We start from the raw sequence: 26265 nt of genomic DNA, 5'->3' as shown, positions 1-26265 counted from the left end.
ATCCTTTTATTGTAGCCTTGGAATGAAAGGACCTCACTTTGAGGCAAAGCGTTTCTACAGCAGCCAGAAACAGCTTCGGTTTGCATGTTTCATTATTATTATTATGTCAACAATGGTGAACACCTTATTTATAAACCAACAACGATGAAAGAGTGAATGGCAGAGAGAGTGGAGGCACTGGGAAAGAGTGTATGTGAAGGCCACTGAAGTTCCCTGAATTGCTTGGGAGAGGGAGGTGTATGAATCTTCTGTTTGTTGTAATATGCAGTCTCACCATTAGATGTCACTAATTCTTTCACACTGGACTCTCCATGAACAGACCAGACACCTGCTGCCCCCTGCTGTCAAGGCCCGTTTCCATTGAACATTGAAAAGCAATTTCTTTGTGCAAAGAATCAGACGGACCCAAACACATTGGCATCAGTTGAGCATGAAATGTGCGTATGTTTGTTTCAAGACTCATTGTTTTATTCTAAATGGAGTACAGTGGGTATCTGTGCCAACCTTGGGTGAGGAGGACAGGGCGAGTCAGAAATGAAGGAAAAATGAGTGTGCCATTGGATTTGAGCTGTTGGTCTCACATTACTATAGGAACAGTAAGTTATAGTTGTAAGCTCTGGCTGTAGCCACAGACGAGCATTTACTCACAATACTCACGTGAGTAAGTGTGTGGGATTGGCACCAGCGGCCCCTCGTGTGGAGGATAAACAGTGAATGAATGAATGACTATAACAGTTAATCAGAACAACACACAAATGAGAGTGTCACAGATAAGAATCAAGAGTTGGTTTCAACTTTATTTCCTAAGGAACAAGATTTTTGTTTTTGATCTCATTCATTTTTTAAAAGGGTGTGTGTGTGTGTGTGTGTGGGGGGGGTAAATCATGCAAACAAGACTGAGTAAAAGTGGCTTCATACACATTTCTGTCTGACATGACGTGACCATAGTTTTCCATCAGCTTCAGTCTTATCACAGAGGAAATGATTCTCATCATCATTGTCATCGTCAGGAACAGGATTCAGTCTCTGAGGTTTGGTTGATTTAGAAGAACTATGGTGCGATCACACCAACAGCAAAGTCATGTTTCATGTTTGGCTTCACGACTTTTCTTTTGGAAAAAAGGAGATTCTGGTTCTGTCCCACGTGGTGAGTTTGAGACTCAGAAGTCACATCTGTTATTTACAGTTTGGGATTGAATTTTTCACATTTATAAACCACAATGAATGTCTTAATCTCTCGTGTTTATGACTGTGTCAAGTCAGGGACAGCCTTTAACTGACAAATGAATATAACGACTAAAGAAAAGGAGTCAGGACCTCATTTTCACATAGTTTTGCGCCCCTAAAGCACAGACTCTGCCCTGCATTGGTCAGCATACAGACGAGCCACTGCAGCCATGGGAACATATTTAGTTGTTGGAATATCAAGTGTGTCTGACTGATGGTCGAAGCACATTGTTTTACACCTCCTGTGATTTCAGTCATCTTATAAGATCACACTGTGTGATATAGATCTATAAACTTGAGTACTAAATCAAGTGTGATGTATGTAGACTGTACAATTATGACACTCACTGAATTGTAGGCTATGATGCAAGTTAGTGTATAGAGGATAAATCACGGTAGCTGGTTGTGGCAGCACACACATACACACAACTGATGCCCTGTTTATATTGTACAATTGGGAAAAAATGGCCAGCAAGAAAGAATTGTGGTGATTTGTTTTGTGAGAGATCCTAGTTTTTTTTTTTACATACTTGAGGTGAATTGCGGACAAAAAGAATTGAGGAGGCACAGCATTCTGTAGCTCACTGAAGACTTGGTTACAGAACTATGTGGAAATGAGGCATTAGACAGAGGATTACTTTAAATAACATGTATACTCATGTTCATATTTGTTTTTTATTCTCTGTTAAAGTTCACCATCTGATCCTGACAGATGTAAACACAACATCGATTTGCTTTGGTTCATATTTACATTTATTAGTTCACCTCACTTTCTTCCCGAGCCTTCATATAAAAATCCCATCATTTGTATTTTTCTATATGCAGCATTGGATCAATGTGCATATATGAAGGAAAAAGAAAAAAGAAAGCATCACAAACATCTGTAAGAGACAGAAGCACGAGGTTCATCTCCAGCAAACGGCTGCACTTATTATCATATCACACGATCCAGAAACAAAGCGTTTCATTTTCAATCATGAAAAACGTTTGGAGAAATCGAACAGTTTGATGATCAATACACAGAAATGTAGCATCAAAGCTGGAGAAAGTGCTTTACTAGTCAGTGATAACATGGTTAGCTCTGTTAGCCAAACTGTAATGAATCACTGGAGCTGATGATCCACTGCCTCATTAGTGAGTTTAAGTGTGTTAATAATCACTTAAATCTTCCTTTCAGATTGACCTCATTGACACACAAACTTACCAAAGAGACTGAGCTAATCCTGTTGTCATAGTCACATAAACAAAGAGGCTGATAAATCACAGATTAAACATGGGAATGACCTCAGCTCCTCTTACAAATGTGTGTGTGACGACCTTTGGTAAAACCTTTGATTCAGACTGAACATTTCCATCCAGTCGGTCCAACACTGTTACTGTTACTTTTTGGGAAGAGAAGTTACAGATTATTGTCATTATTAAAGCTTTTTTTTTTTTAACTCTCAGGCACAAAAGCTATTTGGTGTTCATGTGATAACTGTGCTTTTACCCATGTTCATTTTTAATACAAAGTGTCTCCTAATGTCACATGGCTATTTACACGTCTAAGAAATTGCTTGTGAATGGATTCAAACTGCGTAGAAAATATACTCTATAATACAACATTTAACATGAGAGTTATGAGCAAAGCATCTGGCCTTTTGAAATTCACAAAAAAATCAACAAATGAGAACATGTTTTCAATGCCAAGATAAAACATATTTAACCAGTTTCTTTATGATTAACCCTGCCAAGGACCACTTCACACCACACTGGGTGGATTGTTTTACTCTTGGGGTGCAAGGAAAAAGATCAGATTCTTTTTTTTAATTAAAGCAACATTTTCCACTATTTTGTGAACTTTGAATCTTGACTGGTAATTGATGGAGCAGTTTTACCACAGCTCCCACAGACTGAGCAACAATTAAACAGTAGTTTAATCACAAACAAGGCAGTTGTCAATGGAATATGGAGAATAGTTCACAGGATAAATGCTCATTGTTTTTGCGTGTCCTTGGCAGAAGTGTTTGCTCCACTGAGTGCTCTTCTAGTTTCTATAAGAAATCACATCCCTTTGTCTTTTTCCAAATATGCAAAAAGCTGCAAAAATTAAATAATCAACATTTTTACACAAAAGTGCCTGAAGCCTGATATGAGTGAGGAGATAAATATAATGTATGTGTCTTTTGTTCATGTAGTGATGTAAAGTGTGAGTGTTGTTGCTGTGCATTGTCAGTGTGTTCACTTTGGTGGTGGCCTCCTTTGGCATCGCGGCTGCAAAAACAAAATAAGAAACTGGGAAGTAAAGCTACGGACAGACTGACAGTCTGACAGACTTTTTGGTATTTCGTTGTTTTGTCCCAGTTTCAACAAAGACTTTTCTTTGGAGGAAGAACTGATGTCATTCCAAAAGGTCTCCAATAAATATCCATGTCCGATAATGTGAATGTAAAGCTCTGTTTCCTGCTGGAAATAAAAGTATCTTTGGTTTAGTTTGAATCTCTCCAGCAGAGTGAAAACAGCTTCAACCTTGCTCCTCTCAAGAATCAGTCAATCATTCAGTCAGTGAAGTCAAGAAGCTGGAAACGGTTAGAAAACGTCCACACTAAACCAGATGAATGTGAAGAATAGCTTTCACTGTCAGGAGAAGTTGTCCTCGATATCTTTGTCCACGATAAAACACAGGCTGGTGTTTACATGTTTCTGTTCTTGGGACACTCAGGCTTCATCCACGCTACTATGTTTTCATTCTGAAAATGTTGTTTTCAGCTCCAAGTAATCTGCATCCATACTAATACATGGCAAACAGGTGATGTTCACTGGACATTCTCTTGCTGGTGTTTGTTCAGTCTAAGCAAGAACAATTCACAGGAAACAACAATGTAAAAAGAAAGACACTCAATGATAGAGTGAAAGTGAGACGAGTGTGACTAAGCGTCTGCCCATCCAGATTAAAAATTACTTTCAACCTCCAATGTAGCCAGAAGCCTTTTTGAAACCTCTGTGGGCTGTGAAATGTTGGGTCGTGTGGAAGGCAGGTGTATTCAGAGCATAGTTTGTGTGGATGTAGTCTAAGCATGGACAAAGTTCTGTTTTCAGGTGGAGCTGCTTTAACGTGGACGTGTCTCTGTGGGTTTACAGTTAATCCACCTCGATGGACTCGCTGCTTTCATTCACTGGTTTACACTCGTTGGGAAGTCGCTGATGACGGCTGAGCTGAGTGGCCTGTGTGAAGCTGCGGTCACAACGCTCACACCTGACACACAAACAGAAACACAGATCATTATTAAGGGAAGTCTGCATGCAGAGGTTCAGTAAATAAATGAATAAATGATTACAAAAACGCGACCTCTGACCTTTCCAATCAGTTGATAAAACACATTGCATACAAAGCTATTGTTTTGTGATCACTGGATCATCACAACCTAGAGTTGCCGGACTAAACAGATATGGAATGCACTTTGCTCTTATGACAGAAAAATGAGTCCACTAATGAAGATTGTCCGATTAGTATGAGGGAAAATAAAATCCTCGTGCTGTCAGGCCGTCTCCATTTGTCTCTCATTCATTACAATACAGCAGAAAATGTGCACTTTAAATTGGTCGTCGTATCGTAGCAACGAAGACATGGCGAGATGTAAAGGTAAAGTTATATCTATTTTTAAATACTATTGTAAAAGAGTAAAACTGCATATTTTACTCAACTGTGAAAGTAAAAGTGTGTAGTGTTAATGTAGCCTACGTCAAGTGCAGTACATCAGGTACTCTTCCTTATTGTCCTATCACTATATTCAGAAGCTTTTTTGTAACATCATATTAAAGTTTAAATATGTAAACTCAATTGAATGAAGCAACACACTGCACAGCCGTTGCCAGTGGCTTGTATGTAATCGTATTAAAAAAAAAACTGTGGTGTGATGAATGTACTATAACAGTGTGAGAAATACTTGGACACACACACACACACACACACACACACACACACGTACTTGTCTGTACACGCTAATGTCCAGTGACAGTGTAAAGAGAGTGTGTGTAGTCCAGCAGAGCAGAAAACTGTAATTGTTTCTCTGATCTTTAAAATGTGACCAACAGATTACACGGGGAGGTGGGGGTTGGCGGGGTATTCAAAGAGAAAGCTGTGTATTGGACTCAACAGCCATGAAACAAGACTAACATGGTGTTAGATTGATGGTTGTGTGTGTGTGTTAAAGTGTTTTTCTCCATATCGAGCCAACAGTGCAGGAAGAGGAAACTCTTTGTATCATAAACACATGATGAAGAAAAAGTGATGAGTTTATAACATTTTTTTTACAAAATACTGCACTGACACATGGGCAAGCCACAATCTAAAAGTGTTCAGTTGCCACTGAGTTTGAAAAAGGAAATAAGGTAAAACATGTAACCATGGTGACAATGTCATGTGTTGTGTTTCCTGTGGCGTTGGTTTACGGTTGTGACATCAACCATGACTCACTGGAGCAAAACCACTAAAGTAAAACTATGAAAAAAGAGTTCATCATCTTTGTCAAAGTGACGTTAGACATTTAATCCTGATCTATCATCTGTATCATCTGTACAGTCCATCTCTTCCATCACACGTCTGATTGTTATGAATATTATGAGGACCTCAGATTTATTTAACTGTCTATGTGTGTGTGAAGCATCATGTAAACAGTAGAGTTAAATCTGGACTGCATTTTTCTCATTTTGTAAAAAAAAAAACCAGACGCTGTGTTGTGCTGCTCTGCCCTAAAGATGGACGCTTCGTGTAAATCTACAAAACGACAACAGCTGGCAACATCAAAGCTGCTCTAAAGCTGCTCTGTCACTGCCACTTTTCCACCACACCGGACACAGGGACGCTTCTCTTGCACAACAAAGAGCAGAGCTGAAACAAATGGCTGCATCTTGGGACTACTGACGAGCTGTCACTGACTTTAATCACTTTTCTGTCAAGGATCAGTGAAATCTGTGTCTCTTTTGTACAACGTAAGTAGACAAGCTCAGGTTGATAGAAAGTAAACGAGTGGAGGAAGAGACTGACACAGAATCAGAAAAGTGTTATAGTAGTATATCCTCTTGAAAGTCCACTGATGCTTGATTACAACATCAGTGAATATTTCATGAAGGATTAACGGCTTCAATCACAAGTTCCAGGTCTTTTTCAAGACAGCATAATGTCTATTATGTAAATGATGGCCCAACTTGGAGTCACACAGACCATAAAGCAGGCCAGGCTATAGGCCAGGGCTATAATGTGATTGACAGTTAGATGCCACGCCTGCTGACCTATTGACCCTCACACTGTCCGTCAGCTCGACCCTTCACTTCTTCCCAGATCCACCTTCTCATCCAAATAGGATAAATAACTGTAAACATGGTGTTGAACTACTTAAACTGCATATATTATATTATATATCATATTTCTTAATGACCAATACACAAATACACATACATTGGTCTTTGGTTAGACCTCCCACTGATCTATAGCTATATACTATAGATACAACATGAATGCAGCGCAAATCAAATTAAAAAAGGAAAAGAAAAAGTAAGCAGGATGACTTTACGTGCTCACAGAAACCTTTAGTCATCAGGAGGATTTTTAAAGTTGTGATGGCATGAATGATTTCAAGACTGAACAGAAAACAGAGACACAATAGAAGAGCAGGGAGAATCAGCAGTGGCACTTTGACAGGCTCCAGCGTGTATCAGTGCTGAAAAGCTGCCGACCACACAGATTTCCTGCCTCGTCTCCTCAGTGGGAAAATAAAGTTGAGCATTTTCCTCCTGACAAAGTGACAGTGGCAGCTTTAATCTATCCACCACGCCGTCCAAAAGGAGATAACTCCCCAAGGCCATCGATTTGCTAAAGATTTCTGACGAGCGTCCATGATTGTCTTTGTCCCACTCTGCCTCCACTGAGACTCTGAAGTGCTGATGAAAAGATTTGGGGGTTTCCTGCGATTGCTTATTAAGAATGCTGATTTGCTTTCAGCAGATTTCTCACTAGCTTTTGTCATTTCACTTTTTACACCATGACCTCTTGTTCCTCCGCTCTCTTCCTCTGCTTCATTTTCTCTCTCCTTCTTCTCACCCTTTTACTCTCTACGTCAATGATGAGTTCAGATTCCTCTGATTGCTTATTAAGAGTGTTAATTTGTTGTCACCTGCTGTCCCCTGACGTGTGTCCTCCATTTGTCCCACAGCTCCAATCACACATCTCGCTTCCTGCACTTTCTTTGCTGTCTCTTACTCTCTGCACTTGTCTGTTCCGGACACTGACCTCTTTGTCCACTGGGACCGTCCTCATTGTCCCTCACAGCTGACAAGATGACAGCAGTGTCCACAAACCTCTAATTGCAGCGGTGCTCGTCATCTAATTATATCAGTCCTCATGGAGAAAAGAAAATGGAAATGAGATTCATTAGCGTGCTGCTAAATGCTATCATCGAGTTTCATGGACATTCATAGATGAGATTTTAACACATCGACAAGGCAGGATTTTATCAACTGATTGGAAAGGTCAGAGGTCACAGCCGGAGAAGGAACAAAATGTTCCCATTTCCTCAGCAGATCATGAATAATGGAAAAACCCATCAGAAAGAAATGAGGGACAAAGTAAAGTCTGTATTTTTTTAATCAACAATGAAAAGTGAATACAATAAGAAAACATGCGTAAGACAAAGTGAAAGAAGTGTTCATCATCTCAACTGAATGTTGGTCATTTTCTTTTCTTCTTCTTAATCTTCTTTTTTTTACGCTTAATCTTCTTTTACTTTGACTATTTTACTGTTCATTTAACTCTTCTTCATTATATAACTTTATTTTATTTACCTTTTCTTAATGTTTGTGTATTTCTTTGTTTCCTGTTCTTTATTTTACTTGTCTTTGTTTAACTCTCATTCGTCTAAGTGGACATTGGCTCGAGCTCACCCGTGTGTGTGGTGTACAGAGGGTGAGGGGCCATGCACTATGTTGCATTTATAATACAGTAAATGCACAATCATGCATTCTTTTTCTGATTTAGTCTGGATCTCAGTGAATCTTTTGTACTTCTTCTTCTTAAAGAACCTGAGCAACTGATCAAAACTCTTTACATCTACAACGTTAAACATTTAAACAGGAGTTTTAATGCTGTCACTTGAGATGTTGGAGACTAATCTGTGGTTTGGCTTAATGTGTTGTATTGAACTAACAATAATTATTATATTATAATAATTATTTATGAGCTTTTCTCTGCTAATATGTGGCAACATTGTAAGGAAGTGTTTGAAAATGGATCCTTTGCACCTTTGACCCTATGAGTTGATGTATGGATGACAAGAGTCAGAGTCCATCATTACTATTGATCCAGAGGTTAAGAGACATAAAGCTACATAAAGCATAAAGTCTTCATTATCAGTGACTCAACAGTTGCAGCAGGTATGTGTGCAACTGCACGTTTTTATCCAATCAGTGAGCAGATCTGAGTTGTTCACCAGGTTTAATTAGTACAGTATATGTAGTTAAAGCAGGTGATGAAAGCAGTTCTGGGATCATTGGTGTGGACTCTACATTTCACTATTCTACAAATCTAAATATTTAAGTAATATGTTCATAGAATCAGGTAACTAATTCAAATAGGGTGAAATTAACTTATTGGAGAAAATGTGTGATAGTAACTGCCTAAAATAACAACATTTTTTTTACGTGTTTTTATGTTTTGGCCTCACATTCTTCTGGCGAAATGCATTCTGGGAAACATGGCTTTCACCACCTGATGCATACTAATCGGCGGAGCCAGAGCCAGAACACTTGCGGGTATGAGAACTGTACTTATTGCTCATGTACTTCTACTACTACTACTTCTGGTTACCGACCGTGTGAATTTGCATAAGTTCAATATTATTTTCACCCAGAACATATTTATATTTATATATGTTTAACATTTAGATTTATATGTATATTTATATTAAGCATTTAAAGGTAACATTTAGATTTAACATTTAACATTTAATATTTAGATTTAACATTTAACATGTAACACTTAACTTTTAGATTTAAAGGTAACATTTAGATTTAACATTTAACATTTAATATTTAATATTTAGATTTAAATGTAATATTTAGATTTAATATTTAACATTTCAGTGTAGCATTTAATATTTAGATTAACTATTAAATATATCTATAAGTTAACAAATATTGGTCTAAATGTGGAAAAATTTATGTTCAAAAATGAACAACCCTGTGTTAAACACAGTTTGAAGCTGTATGTTATTTTCAGCTTGAGTCACTTTACAAACAGCGGCTCATATAATCCAAGTAAGTCAACCAGACAACTTACTGAGTCCGAGTATACAGAGGAGAGAATCTATTTATCGGTGAGGCACGTCTGACTCTGCCTCCTTAGGTGGCGCTGTATCTCTCCATAAGCTAGTGCATATTGAGTCAGTTTCCTGTTGACCTTTACCTCACAGAAAAACAAACAGCAAACGCAAGATGAGATGGATCGTGCTGTGTGTTCTGTATGTTTTGTACCTGCTGCATGTTAATCATGACACAAATTAGCTCGAGCACGGCTGTTATGGTTGCTGTGTTGATGACCTGTGAGGACATTGAAGCATATACATGCAGGAGTGATTGGACTAGGAAAACAACAGCACATGGTGTCAGGACTCAGAAAGTGGGGGTGTTGTTAGCTGAGGCCTACGGGAAGCTGCAGAGAGACAGGTGGGTCGGATGGGTCGGATGGAACGTGGCAGGTGGATCAGGTGGGTGGGGGTACTCACTGTTACTTACTTGAACGGCTTCTCTCCGGTGTGCGTGCGGATGTGGTTGTTGAGTGTTGTGGCGCCAGCAAACGCTCGACCGCAGTATCCACATTTGAAGGGTCGGTCACTGGAGTGCGTCACCACATGGTTCCTCAACTCTGACGGCTGAGAGAATGACTGGGAACAGTGGCCACACTGGTACGGTCTGAAAGAGAGACAGGTGAGACAGGTGTTTGTGATACTTACATAATTATATTCTAATACTTTATTCCTTTCTTTGTGTAGCTGTTTATTACTTTGTAGTATTTCATTGACATATGTTATGCTTGTTTACACGTCTCTTTACATGTATATTATATTACATAACATTACATGTCATTTATCCAAAACGACTTACAATAAGTGCATTTCAACATTTGGGTACAAACAAGAGCTAGAAGTAAGTAAGTGCTCCAAGGAAGCCAAACTATAAACTGCTAGTCAAAAGTGCGATATGAATTTATTTTAATTTTTTTTGGCGTAAGAGTCGAAAGAGATGTGCAATATTGTAATATACATGTATATTTCACGTTTTATATTATTTATTCCTGCAGCTTTCTGGCTGCTTTTTCTTTTTCACCTGTCCTGCAACTTGAGCATGCAGTGTAATTGACTGAGGGGGAGTTGGGGAGTGGGTTTCGGAGTCCGAAAACTCTTTTGACACCGAAACCAACTTCCCAAACCCCCTCAGTCAAGGGGAAGGACAGAAGCTCCAAAGACAGTAGAGTCCAGTTGGACAAGACAAAATAACATCAACAATAATAACATTAGCAACCACATACAAAAGGTAACCTAGCCTACAACAGCTCAGCTGAATCATTTTAAAGTCATTTAGTATGTAGCAGACTGTTTACGTGTGTGTGTGTGTGTGTGTAAGGGTTGTCACTAGATGTGGTTACATATTAGAGTGGGGGGTTGTGTCAATGTCTGTGACAGCCATGTGCTCAACATGTGGAAGACCAGGAGGTATGATAGAAATGATAGCCACAGGCACTAGTCCAGAGGCCATGTCGTCCCCCCAGACAGAGTGAGAGTGATCAAATCTTTCCAGCAGCCAATAATGCCACAGCTGCCCTGACCCAGACGGTCAACCCCAACCCAACCCAACCCAGGATTAAGCAACAGGAACCTGGGGGGACACCCCTGTATTTTATTGATCACACATTAAGAACAACAAAGTCCAGATTTAAGTGTCAACAACCCTGTTCTGAAAGACAAGGTGTTTTACAATAAAGAGTGTCCAGCCTGTACTGTCTCAGTCAGAAACAGTGAAACATAACACAACTTCACTTCATTCTTGATTATGTTAGATAACAAATGCATTTTCTCCCAGATTCTATTTGTTGTTAACAAACCACATCAGTGACCTATTGAATATTTGATGACGGCGTGTAACAAAGTGTTGAAGAAATGGTTGAGACCGAACATCTTATGGTTCATTGGACATTCCAATGTTTTTACATGAAGAGTCAGATGACTGCCACACAGGACATTCTGATGCATTTCAGCCAAACAGCAGATCATTCGGGAAAACCAGGATCTTTCTATTGCCCAAAACAGGTGTTTTTGTGCCTGAATTCAACCACATTTTCTCATCAGTAATTGGTTATCATCAATTCCATTTCCACAAGATGTACTGATTTACTGTAAGTCTGTAGATATGCAAATAAGTAACGTAATTGAGAAAATGAATCGCCCGTCAACTGTGCTTGAAATATTCACATGTACAACACATTTTTATTTATACAGTATATATATATATATATATATATATATATATATATATATATATATATATATATACATGTATATATATATTTATATTCTGTTGTAAATAAACTGGACAAACAACCACATGTAAACACAAAATGTAATCACAAACAACACTCAGCCAAATCACATAGATTACAGGAATTGAAACATGCAAACACAGACTGATAGAGATGAATGCGGACAGTCCCTACACACACACACACACACACACTCACAGAACTGGGGGAGTCGGACCCTGCTCCGGTAACCATGGCAACGTGACCCTCATCAACAATGCAGACCTAGATAATGACTGGATCATCTATCATTGAACATGAGCATGTGTTTGCTTGTATTTTTTTTTTACCTCTTTAGGACCTTTTCTGGCATAAACACTGACCTTGTCAGGACCAGTTGTCCTCATGGAGACCAAAACCTGGTCCTAATGAAGAAGAACCTCATTTTTGAGGAACTGGGTAAGTTTAGGGTTAAATATTTGAATTGTGATTAGGTTAAGGTCAGGGCGAGAGAGAGAGAGAGAGAGAGAGATCTAATCTATGTGTTTATTGAGTCTGTGTGAACATTATCAGCTGATTGTGTTTTTAACTGTTCTGCTTGTTTCTTCCCTGTTTTTATCTCCAGCTTACAGCTTTTATGACATTAACTGATACAATAATTAACTAATAACATTCAATTATTATTCAATGAACAATAACTAACTACAAATGAACTATATCAAGCTTAGTAGCTTACATACACTTAGTTATTAGTCTTGTGCATAATGCAATCTGGCACCAAAGTGCACAGAGAATATTAGAAGTTTCACATCACGACTCATGAGAGTTCTTGATCCACTGCTGCCTCCATCAGTAGGTTCAAATGTGTGTGTGTGTTGTGACTTGACCGACGAGGCAGCAGCAGGTGCAGCAGTGGCGGCTGATTTTCTCTCTTTTGCAGGAGAGTGAGTGGTTAGTAAAGAAACACAAACATCAGTCACAAAAAACGTTGTCTAACTGTGAGATAAAGCAACACACTTATTCTTAATATTTCATACATTTAAACAGCTGTATAGTTTGTAGGTGAGCCTTTGTTCATAGCTAAAATCAGTTGTTCTTTCTCTCCCCCACACACAAAATCATTAACTTTCCCTTTAAACTGTGATTTGAGAAGCTCTGCTCACTTTATTCTAGTATATAAAATGATCCGTGCGTATTCCCCTCTGTGACATATACAGTACATGTCTGCACTCTGTATTACTGTGGTGGGTGTGTTTGTTACAAACACTGCACTCAGAAAATAAAGTGGTGCTTGTTGTGATAGTAATAAGACAAAACTGTGACATCAGTAGCTTACAAACCGGTAAACACCCCAGAACAAGAATAAAACAAATATACCAACATGGTCGCAGCTCCAATAAATCAAACACACACACATACACACACACACACACACAGAGAGGAAAGTAATAAGAGTAAAATAGTGTAATATAAAATCGAAAAATTCTCACTTGCAGTTTTTCACATAAAAGGCGTCTCGCCGTGGGGGTGGGTTCATTTATCAGCCTGCTGGTCTATAAGTTCACGCCTCAGTGGGCCACACCACTATTTATTAGGTGGGTTTTCTATGAAGAGCTGCATTGATTGTGAATAGTTTAAGTTGATGAATGTGTGGATATTATTTATTAAGGCAGCAGGCCGCGAGATTAATGCCCAGTTATTGTTTATTACAGTGGAGGGGGGCATAAACACCTCCGTCTCTCTCACACACACACGCACACAAACATGCAAATACATTTTTATGCACTCATAATAAATCTGCAAATGTTTGCACACAATCAAACATGCGTATGAATCACCACACACACAAGATTTCAGTATTCTGACTTCACTGGAGTTGAAAATGAACTTCAGCATCACAGTGACGACCTCAGTCACTGACACACAAAACACACAACACACAACAATTTTATTCCCAGTTATACTTGATTTCTGTTGCAGCTCATCCATTAGACTGCAAAACAGGACAGCCCGTGGCCAAGTGGCAAGGGAACTTGGCTTGTAACCTGAGGGTCACCGGTTCAAGTCCCCATCAGGTCAAAAGGGCTGGGCTATCCCCGAGCAAGTTACCCAACCCCCATTGCTCCCCCGGCACTACTCAGTGTGGCAGCCCACTGCTCCTAATTCTAGGATGGGTCAAAAGCAGAGAAATAATCTCCCTAAGGGGATTAATGAAGATTTAAAAGAACACATAATGTCACTTTAACTTGTTCAACATGCTCATATTTTCATGATCTTATCACTGTAAAAATGTTTATGTCAAACAATTATTGTCTCAGGTCATAACATCATAGCACCAGCGCCTGACCCTCATGTGGAGGATGAAGTGGCAGAATATTAAAGAGTAAACAGTGACAGTGCGAGTGAGTGAGTAAAGCTGCTGTAGGTTGATTGTTGACTTTCATCCACAGGTCGTTACATGTCTCTCATCAGAGGAGAACAGACTCATGACTCGAGGAGGCTCCACCCTTACTGACATGAGATTCATAGCATTTATTGTCAGATTGGTTTTTAGACTCCTTCACCCTTTCTTTATCTTTGTTTGTGCTGGAGTAGTGATCATTCCTATGAATGTGCTTGTTTGCAGAGTTACTGTAGAATAACAGCCAGTAGAAACACAGCTTCTCTCTCAACTGGGGTGGAGTGGCTCAGTGGTTAGGACCAGTACCCTGTGTGCGAACTACATCATAGTCGCAATGGTCGCAAGTTCAATTCCACCCCTGGCTGATTGTACTCAATTGAATTGTAAGTTGCTTTGGATAAAAGCGTCTGCTAAATGACATGTAATGTAATAACTGTCATGTGATTGGTTAAAGACATCACCCTGAGCACACCCCATCTCTTCTTATAGCTGGTGGCAAAGGGCTGGGGTTCAATTTCACCCATGGTCCTCTGCTGGTGACCTGTCCAGGGTGTACCCCTCCTTTCACCCTGTGTCACCTGGGATTTACTCGACCCTCGACCCTCATGTCACGGATGAAGTGTTAGACAATGGATGGATGGTAATCATAAAGTTATTATCCACAGTTTATCCTGCCTACTGTACCTTTAATGCAGTAACATGGGTGGGTTAATGTGTCACTTTTCATTTGTGTTTGATTTTAAAACTGTTTTTATTTGTACTTTATGTCAGCTTTAAGTGCAGAATCTTAGCCATCTTTGAACTTGACACAAACTCAGTCTTGATGACTTTACTTTGGGGACTCAGATTTCAACACTGGGAACACTGAGACTCTCAGACTCTCACACAGAGGAACATTCATTCATTCATCTTCTACCATTTTATCATTCACATGAGGGTCGCGGGGGGCGCTGGTGCCAATCCCAGCTGACATAGGGCAAAAAACAGGGTTCAAACTGGACAGGTCGCCAGTCCATCAAAGGACAACATAGAGACAAACAACCATCCACTCTCACACTAGTCACATTTTAGTCATTTCTATATGTGATAGTTTTAGTCCAGTTTTAGTAAAAAAAAAAAAAGGTCAATAAGATTGCTGTTTTGCAGAAACCTTTTATCTCCATATTTCAACTTTTCAACATTTGTTCTTCATGAATTGATGCTCGCTTCATCATACAAGAGTGTCACACATAAATTGTGAAAATTTAATTTCCTCCACCCGGATCTCGCTGCTTCCCGGGGCCACGGACATATGCTGCGGCTTCTCCCGCCCGCCAGCTGACCCCCTCACCGGGGGTTGGCGTCAATCGAAGCGGACTGTCCTCAGTGCACCCCAACCACGTCGTGTCACCAGGGCGGGGAGCGAGGGGTCGGCAGAGATGTCGCAACCCACCTGACCCGTCTTGAAACACGGACCAAGGAAATTTTAGGATTTAATTTACAGATTACGCGCACAATAAGCAGAAATGTCATGCAATTTGAACGTCTGACAAACCACCCACTAACAAACCACCCACTAACACTTGAGGCCAACTCACACACATCTTGTCACGTTTTCGTCATCAAACATCCATGTTCATATCGTCATCGTCTGGTTATCGTCATGAAAAAAAGGGGCGTCAACGAAATAATTTCATCATCGTCGTCGTTGATGAAAACAACACTGCTATGAATGTGGTTTCAGCACATGTGGCGACAACAGCAGTCAGTGTCAATGTGTTGCTGAGTCTGCACCTTTAACACATGAGCTGATGAGTGAGTGTGTGTATGATCCAGGTATTACCCATGTTGTGAGGACCTACATCTGTAATTAATGTAAGTCAAAGTAGTGTCCACTGAAGTGTCATGGAAACCAGGCCATGTATGTGTGTGTGTAGTTGTTCCCTCTTTAGAACCTTTTCTGGCATAAATATTGACCATGTCAGGAAGAGCAGTCGTCATGGAGAAAAAAACCTGGCAGAACCTTATTTCTGAGGAACTGGTTAAGTTTGGGCTAATGCACATAATGCTTTAGGCTGTCCAAATGAATGGAGGTCAATGCAGTGCCCTATAGCTGCACAAACCTGTGAGTGTGTTTGTGCAGTGGTGCAGTGTGAAGTGGTCTGATTGACCTGTATGTAGTTGGTGTAATCCATACACATTTATATCTACACTGAGAGGACAAGTCCTCATATGAAGACATGATTCCCCCGAGACTAGCAGCTATAAATCACTGCTGCTGCCTCGTCAATACACAATCAATTGCACTGTTAACACATGTGCACACACACACACACACACACACACGTATATACACACAGTATGTGAGCAAACATTAACACATTCAAAGCAACACACACGTAAACTCTTTACACTAACACAATGAACTTGTACTTCTCTCTGATCTTCAACAAACGTCTTGCTCTCTCCCTCTGATTATATTGATCAACCTATGACAGCAGAAAACTCACATAATGTCCTCTCATTGAACACAAACTGACCAACAGCCAATATCACGTCAGCACACAGAGAGCAGGTGGAACACAGTGGATTATGGGTAGTGTAGTTTACGCAGCAATTAAGTCTTAATTAATGAGATTGCCCTCCCCCACCACACACATACTGTACGTTTGTGAGGACACATAGACATAATGCATTCTCTAGCCACTTACCAAACCTTTAACTATCACAACTAAATGCCAACCCTAATCCTTAAGGCTGTGCTATACTTCCGCACACATGCCGTGTTCGTCCAAGTGGGCTTCGCATTGTGCGTTGCATATCACGGATGTCTGCAATATGCGACGCACAATACTACAGGTCAGGTCAGGATCAGGTCAGGGTCCTGCAGTACTCACAGGATGGCGTACAAGTCTGGACGCAGGGAATAGGACGCATTCCTACCAAAGAAGAAAAGACAATGCTAACAATGCTACAAATTAAAAGGATAATTTTCATGGCTGAAATGCAAGTATACTGACACATATTCAACAACGACGGCACTATGTGCATCCCAAGTGTCGAGAACTATGTGCTCTCTTCCAGCGGGAACATGAGGAAAAACATACTTTAGCCATTAAACAAAAAAAGATTCACCTATGACAATATCTTCAGAACATGTTGACAAATACAATTGAATTGAATTGCTTTATCTCACCATTAGACAGCATTTTGACGTTTCTGTCGCTCTGTTCACTCTCTCATACCAAGTTCCTAAAAAATCTACCATTTTAGATCACAGCTCACAGGAGCTGTTGAGCCACTGTTGCCTCACTTCGTACTTTCAAATGTGTTATTGTCTCAACACAAACTTACTAAATGAAGCAGCAGTGGAACAGCAACTCCTCTGTGGCCACAAGCTAAACATGTAGATTTTCTCTGGGGACTTTGGTGCAGGAGAATGATCGGTTTATTAAATGACACAAACCTCAGTTTCCAGTTGGTAAAGCCTGTCTAGTGTGGAGATAAAGTGCTAGTCACATCATGGCAAACATAGCATCATTTTTTTGTGTCTAAATTCTATTTTTCGTGCTTAGTGAGAGCCAGCCAGTGAAACTGTATGTGCAGTCAGTGCTGACTAAGTGTCTGTGCCTCATACAACCAGTTTTAAAAAAAACAAAAACAAATCATCCCTTGTTAAAATCCACCTGTATGCAAAAACAACATCATGTTTTCATTATAGCAGCAAACATAGACTTTGAGAGAATTTCTACCAGACCGTCCATCACAGTGAAGGATCATTATTGGTTCCTCCTGCAGCCGCTCGCTGACAAACTGAGAGAAAGGTCATTTTTCAACACATCTGCGTGTCCAGCAGGGACAAGACACACACACACACACACACAGGTGTGTGCAGCTATTCTTATTAGGACACTGCATTGACTTCCACTCATTTGGACAGTCTAAGCAAAGCCTTATCCCTAAACTTAACCAGACACCACAAAATGTCTAACACTAATATTAACCTAACCACAATTCAAATCTCAGTCCTAAACTTAACCACTACCTCAGAATGAGGTTCTGCATAATTAGGACCAGGTTTTGGTCTTCATTAGGACTACTGGTCCTGACAAGGTCATTGTTTCTGCCAGAAATAAAATAAATACATCTGTGTTCTAGGTACAGTACATGTAATAACATCAGTTTTCTAGGCTCGCTAACGGTACAGCACGAAAAAGGATTGTGGTGCCTTTCAATGTCAATTATGTCAAATGTTCAATGTGTTAAATGTCATTGTCAAATATGAACCTTGAACAAATGAATCGTTCATTACTGGTGACAGTATTTCAGTGACAAGCTGAACTTTCTTTCATTCTGCAATCGGCATGATTTTAAGACTGAACAGAATTAAAGTTACAACCATCATTTTTGTATATTTTCACTTCTTTGGTTTATTTTATGATTTAATCTGGTCATGCATATTATGAGTGATCAATTATGGTTTTAATTAAATGCCTCATAGATGTTTGTAGTAGATGGTGCAGTGGTTAGCAGTGTTGCCTAACAACAACAAGGTTCTTGGTTCAAAACCTGGTCCTTTTTGTGTGGGTTTACTATGCTGCTTACATATTAAAGGGGACATATAATACCCTATTTCCTATGTTAAAATAGTTCCCTAGTGTCCTAATGAACATGTCAGTGACATGCTTTGGTCAAAATACCATAAGGATGAAGCATCATAGCAGTTCAATAACCCTGCTAAACCTGCCCCTTTCAGAACGCTCGGTTTTGTGCATAGTCCCTTTATATGCAAATGAGACACAGGCAAACACACACCCACTTCTTCTAGGGGGTTTCTGATTTGTCCTTTTACTGCACTCACTCGCTCAGCTTCTGTTCCCTCTGCTCCATTCCTCTACCCCTCCCTCCACTAGTTCTTTAACAATGTCAACATGGCAGCGTACGTGGAAAACAGCGAGAGTGCCGTCACAGGAAGAGACGTCCTACATAAGGATGGAGCCGAACACTGCCGAACTGTAAATCAGTTAAAAACACTTAGGGACAGCACCACTGATCGCCAGCGGCGAGCTGCATAAACTGCCGCTGTGTGAGTCTGTGATGCGGTCATGGAGGACGTACTGAACAAATATTTTTAATTAGGACGTGTCAGAATGGTCAGTTATGAGCTCTATGTGACCTTTTCTTAACAATGTGTGTGTTTGTACGTCAGTGAAATACGTTCGCTGACTAAATACGGCGACCGCTGGCCGCAGTGTGATGTGAAGTGGTGCGAACACACAAACACACGTTTGCTGACTTCATCCGGCACATTAGCTTCATATATAAAATCCTCTGAGGCTGGAAGTTTGTGTAAAACACTGTGCTCCACTGTGCAGCCACCAACAGCACACTTGTCCCTCCGCGTTGACATAATACCGCTCTTCCTCCCTCGCCTGCACTCTTGCAGGGACAAGGTGGAGCTAAGGTGGAGCTCTCCAAGTAAACTTACTGGTGGGCGGTAACATTCGCGGTGAAATGCGCATGCTGCCGTCATAAGCGCAGGGAATTCAACATTGTGTGTTTTGTCACCTATACTTACACTAAGCGGGACCACGAAAAAAGGACTCAGTATTCTTTTTCCACACTTTGGCGACTGGTAGGGCCTCCAGAGTCCCAAATATAAGTGTTAAAATGGTTAAAAAGTTGATTTTGCATAATATGTCCCATTTAACATCCTTCAGAATAAATCCATTAACATTAGTCGTGTGAGATTATTGTGGTGTTCACATGTTTTAGAGAGAAGTAGAGTGGACTGACATCTAATACCTGACGGGACCAAAACAAATATTATTTACTAAAAACATGACACGCTTAATATTCAAGCCCTCTGATGACGATGACGATGATGAAGAAGAAGAATCAGCTACAGACTGTGTTATCTGATACAAGTGTGATTGTTTTCATATTTTTCATATTTATATTTCATAACAACCTAAGCCTCCAGATTGAGACGTGAACGGTCGATTCTAGAGATCAAAGTTTTCACCATAAGCACTAATGACTCAGTTAAACAGCGGTGCAGTAAACACATCACTCATAAACCCAGTGGTTATTAATTCAGCTCATTGCTGTGGTTTACACTGTTGTTTTTGTAATATATCAAACCTATAAATGGAAATTCACTCCGTTTATGTTCAGATTGTTTTCCCTGATTCATCACTCACTGCCATCTCAGAACTTAAACAGTATCCTATGTTGCAGCGTCACTTTTAAACCGAACTGAAAGCACTTTGAAGGCCACATTGATGTAAACAAACCGCTCCTCTGATGATGGATTTTGTTGAAATGACACACGAGGAGGGAAAAAATGACATGGAAGAAGAAAAAGTTTAGAAAAAGAAACAGTCAGCAGAAAAAAAACGACCTCAAAGAGATGATGCTGGGAGGTGGTGTGTGGAGTTTTTTTTCATGCTGATATAAAAAGCCATCACTCTTCAGCTCCAAATGTTCACATCAAGCAAACATCAATAAATATGTACGAGGGGGTGGGGGTGGGTTTGGGGCTTGAGAAATCAAGGAAAGAAAAGAAGGAGTTCAACACTGAAAAACCAAAGAGCTAAAGATGGATCCTGCATCTTACAGATCAGGGAGTATATCAACGAAAAAGAAGATAAAAACATATAACAGGTAATGTTTTATTCAACCACAAAGCTCATCACTTCACCTTGTTAAAGAGTCTGTAAGTTTGTGATCTCTACCACATTAACAGCTGTTTACTGTCCCCTCTCCACATGTCTTCACAGAAAACACTAGTTTCTGAGTCACAGCAAATGTTGTGACCTACTGTACGCCACCTTTTGCACCAATTTTTGCACAGCACCTTACCTCCAGAGGTTTTAAAGTTTTAATCTTTTTTTAATTTATATTTTGTTAAGTTAAACCGTTGGTTCTTTCTTCTTTCTTTCTTTCTTTTATTGCTGGGCTGACCGGGTTCTGGAGAGACTGAAATTTCGTTCTGACCTCATGTCTTAATGTGTGTTGGTATGACAATAAAGAAATCTTGAATCTTGAATCTTGAATCTAATGACTTAGGATAAAGGATGTGAAATGACCAAGAACCAGCTGAACCTTTGCAGTTACACTTGAATAAGAGGAGCTAACTGAAGCACTGACACAAGGTTCAAAGCCTTAGCTCCATCCAATCAGAACTCAACATCATTTGAAGAGCATACATTTGAAGTGATGACTTATTTCAGGACGTGCGTCTTAATCAGCAGCCATACAAGCAAATTATTCATATGTAACATGATGGTAAAATACACTGGATCTATCTAAAGTAAATCTAACATGCTGGTTTGGGACATTGTGCGGAATATTTGTGTAAATAAAAGTTTATGGTTTCCGTCTGTGTGAGCCTCTGGTCGAGAACACAGAGCTCCTCCACTCATGAGCTGAATCATGGACATTCAGGTGAGTTCAAAGATATGGGTCAGGTGGCAGATCATAATTACAGGTGAAGTGTGAGGCACAGTGTGGTTTTGGAGCTCCAGGACTCTGCTCTGTTTGGCTTGTTCAGCTGAATTTTATCTGCTCTTCTCTCCCATAAAACCTTCCTATTGACAGGCAGCTCCACATCGACCCTCCTTCCCCTGTCCATATCCAGCCCACATTTTTCTTCCCTATGAGTATTAGTTTATTGAATAAGTGGCATCTGTTTTCCTGGCCCCGTCACCGTAAGGCGAGGTATTTCTCACTGACGCACAGGGCTGATTTATACGCTGCTCTGATTCTTCCAGCAAAAAATAAAGCTAAGCAAAAATTTTCCAATACATCCACTGTCCCCCTAACACACACACACACACACACAAATACAAACATGCACACATATCTACTCTCTTTCCATCCATGCTGTATGTAATTGAGTTGGCAGATGTTAGATGCACTCAAACACTCTTAAATCCACAAAGTCCCACTTTCTGTCACACACAAACTGCAGGATGATGAGACAAACACACTCATAAATGACAACAAATTGTTTATATATAATAATGTATATATACTGCAGCAACACAAGAGGGTTAGGGAAGGACAAGTGTGAACCTCTCATTTAATTCCCCTGCACATTAAAAGTCCAGTATGCAACATTCTGCCTCATGAGATATCAGGAGATGATAGTTCACTGCCTCTCTTAAGTGTTCTTATCTGGGCCTCTGTTTTGGTAGTCTGTCTGGATGTTACATTTAAGGGCCCATCAAAAACACTGGACCCTGGATTGAAATGATGTGGTTCACTCATTCAAACACTCACATTTACTAACTGGTTAAACTCTCAGTTTTCTGAACGATCCAGGTTCAGGACATCCTACACATCATTATCATTATTATTATTATTACTCTTATTATAATAAGACTTCCCATGACGTATTTTAGAGAGTCCGGGGGAGTTGTGCTTAAATGCAATAGTAAATACAAGTGTAAGCATGTAACATCATGCGTACATTATCTTACATGTTTGTTTTAAATGGCAAACTGCTAGAATATTCATAATAGTTTGCTGGGATTAGCTTATTGGTCATGATCCACTTTCGGTTAGACATTTGTGCTCCAATATGACATCTAGTGGTGCTCAAACAATTGCATATTGGACCTTTCACTGTGGCTACCAATGTTATTATATACATATTGCATTCCTCCACAACGCTGTCTTTGATTAAATTTAATCACCTTGCGATTGTGTGCTTCCGCCAACCAGTCAAGATGCAGCTTACATCCATGTCTGTCCAAACTCTTTAAAAGAATTGAACAAAAGGTGTCAAGCAGATTTAAGGTTAATCACTTCATCAGTTCTGAGAAAATATTTCATGAGTATATCGCAACAACACAAAGCCTCTGTCTACAGGTACAGCTGTCACACAGACACACGCTTTTATTAATAAACCAACTGGTTCAGATACACAAGGTCCATGTGACAGAAATGTCATTGTTGATGGACCTTTGTGGACATCCATGTGTGTGCTGCTGCAAGAACCATGTACAACTATATAAATGTGGGATTAGGTTCTTGTGCGTGGAACACCAGACCAACACAGACCCTCATGACCAGAGCACGACTGACGCTGACCTCACACAGGACACGCAAAGAGAGGCCTTAAAATAGTCTCAATATTTAAGAGCAAAATTAATAAACTCCAAAAAGATGGAACCTGATATTTGATGACAAAACAGTTGAATGAGCTGTTTGAACATAAAACAAACAAACAAAACAAAAAATCCCAAAGTTAGTTACCATAGTAAATAACCGTAGTAGTTTTTAGGAGTCGTTTTAAAAAATGTATCCTGGATAATCATCCATAACAACCATTCAGCTTGGAAATCATCCGTCACACTGAAATGATTATTATGCATCAGTGTCTATAAGGTGTCGGCATTATCTCCAGCTCTAATGTGTTAGATAGAAAGTACATGAATGTGGACAGACAATGTCTTACCTGTCAGGATTCTGTGGACAAACGTGCATCTGGAGCAGGATCCTCTGGGTGAAGGTTTTGAAGCACTGGCCACACTTCCACAGGTGCCAGTCGCTGAACTCGCCGTTCAGCTGGCTGGTTGAGGTTGGGCTCGCCAGGACTCGCTGGTTCTTTAACGCCAACTGGCTCAAACTGGAGTCTGACTGAACCCCGACCTTGTCCAAGAGGGAGAAACTCCTGGAGCAGGGGGAGTGAGGGAAGACCATGGAGCGCATGATTGTGGTGGAGGGGGAGGAAGCAGAAGAGGAAGAGGAAGACGAGGGTTTGCTGTTCTTGCTGAAGGATTGGAGGGACTCTTGTCTGGTCATGGCCTCCATCACTGTGCCTGGGACGTTTACTGGAGACAAAAAGTAAACGGATGGGGATTATTGGATAGAACAGGGCACAAACAGGTGAGGGACAAACACAGATTCAGTCATGTAACAATATTTTATAATATGGACGACAACTGCTGTAAAATCACAATAAAAGTCCCCAAAGGAAGAACAATTTAAATTGCCAACAACTCAAACCATAACTAGAAACCTCAGTGAACTATAGAAAAAAACCTAGTTAGTGTTCAGAGAAGGCAGACAAGCAAATACAAATACATATAAAGGAAATGGGCAGAGAAATGACTGCATTCACTTCAAACTGTTAGAGTGGGTCCTGTACATACGCTTGAATGTCATCAGGGTCATGGTTTTCACAAATAGGGCAACTTGACTCGCTGTCAGATGCTTGAATCTTCCTCATTTGTGAGATACTCTACTTATTTTCTGTGCTGCTCATCAGTTTTATGTGTCAACATGTTGAGCTGTGGTCTGTGCACCAGGCTTGTCAAATAAAAGTCATTCTGACAATTTTGCTGTATTGATGGAAAAGAAAAAGCCAGGACAAACATTGTCCTCGCTGCCTGGATGGCCTAAGGCAGCTGTGGCTTCTGCTTCCAGGGAGTTAGGATCTCATTAGGCTGTTTTCAGTTTGTTTTTATTACAATCACAGTGCTGTTCCTCTCTCACTGACCACAATAATGTTTCTTAAATTATGTCTCAAACCTTAGGCCCAAACTGGAGTTCCAGTAATGTCCTAGTAGTTTATGGCTATCCTTGTTAGCTTTAATATTTACAGACAAACCCACTAAAGGTTTACTGTCTGAACTTCTTTTAATGCTCCTGCAAAACAAACGCAACAGTTTGTACATAGATACATATATATATATATATATATATATATATATATATATATATATATATATATATATACATATACACACACACCATAGCAATACTTACAAAATGTTCGACTAGAAGGCTTGAGATGGCTAATGTCCTACCAAACAAAACACATCCTTTTAAAAACCATTTAAAAAATAAATAAACAAATAAATAAAGACAAATGAACAAACACACAAACAAAAAGAGAAATGAATTAAGAACAAACAGACAAATGAACCAACAGATGACTCTACAGACAGATGAATAAACACACAAACAAACCAAGGAATGAACAGACCCGTGAATGAATGAACAGTAAAATAAACAAACACATGAACAAATGACAAAAACTCCAGAGAATTATACTTTTATTTCCACCACAGTGGAAACAAATGCAACTTGCACTTGCACTATTTGTACAGCAAAAGCTTCTACTGCTGGTTCTAATTAATCAGTGTTTTATCTTTTTTATTGCTTTTGTCTTTTGTATATTTCACTTCTTAGTATTTATTTAATGTGAAGTCCATAATTTCATTTACTTTGTGAGGCTCTTTGTCTGACGCAAGATAAGTGCATTAAGCAGATAAGATAAGATAAGAACACTTTTGATTAAGAAGTGTTGCTTGTGCATAAAACAGACAAGTACAAATTACATTAATGGAAAAACACATACTATGAAAGTGTATAAATTTGATTTCAGGGTGATGTCAACTGTCCTCACTTGACCGAGAATTCATCTGTATCCTGCTCTGCCAGACAGACTGACAGACATGAAGTCCATAACCCTACATTATATCTACAATCTGATTATGAGAGCTTGTCTTGCTTTAAAAACACTGTGGAGGGTTTAACTTTTTCTTTTGTTTGGACCAACCAGTCTTGTGGTCTGTATGAAGACAAATGACACCAGAATCTTTTCTAATCCTACTAGGCAACTTGTCTCTTCACTAGCAGTTTTCATAAAAAGTGCAAATGCAAAGGATGGATAGATGTTGTGTGCCAAGGTGATGAAATTGTCAGGGACGGGCTAATGGGAGAGTATTTTATCAAATTACTAAAGATACTGAGGTGGATCACTGCTATAAAACACACTGGATTCAACAGACAACTGATGCCACTTAAGAGTGATCACTTCATATCAGGTCCTGAATTATGATGCTGAAGTAGGCATCCAAATTCACAGCTTCCCAGTTGGCAGTTAAGGGGAAAGTTAAGGGAATAGTCATTTACTACGATTGCTGCACTTTTACACTTTTTACACTGATGTTAAAGTTTGTGTATGGAACTGTATTTTGAGAAACACTATGATGTTAATAAAACCTTTATTTTATTTGACAAAGTCTGGATGTCAACTTGGGCGGGTGGGTGTAGTGGTTAGCACTCTTGCCTTCACAGCAAGAAGACCCGTGTT

At 39.7% G+C, this 26265-nt stretch overlaps 1 protein-coding gene across 1 annotated transcript in view; it reads right to left on the bottom strand.

Moving 5' to 3' along the window:
* Positions 1 to 777: 777 nt before the first annotated feature.
* Positions 778 to 26265, bottom strand: part of prdm6 (PR domain containing 6) — a 66974-nt gene continuing 41486 nt past the window's right edge. Inside the window, 3 exon segments of the mRNA XM_044025470.1 lie at positions 778 to 4462; positions 9994 to 10170; positions 23620 to 23995. Of these exon segments, the coding sequence (XP_043881405.1) occupies positions 4348 to 4462; positions 9994 to 10170; positions 23620 to 23995 (668 nt within the window). The 3' untranslated portion in view covers positions 778 to 4347.

Source organism: Solea senegalensis, linkage group LG5 (assembly GCF_019176455.1).
Source record: "Solea senegalensis isolate Sse05_10M linkage group LG5, IFAPA_SoseM_1, whole genome shotgun sequence".
NCBI classification, from domain to species: Eukaryota; Metazoa; Chordata; class Actinopteri; order Pleuronectiformes; family Soleidae; genus Solea; species Solea senegalensis.
The sequence above is the reverse complement of the archived record's forward strand: the minus strand, read 5'-3'. Positions and strand labels throughout refer to the sequence as shown.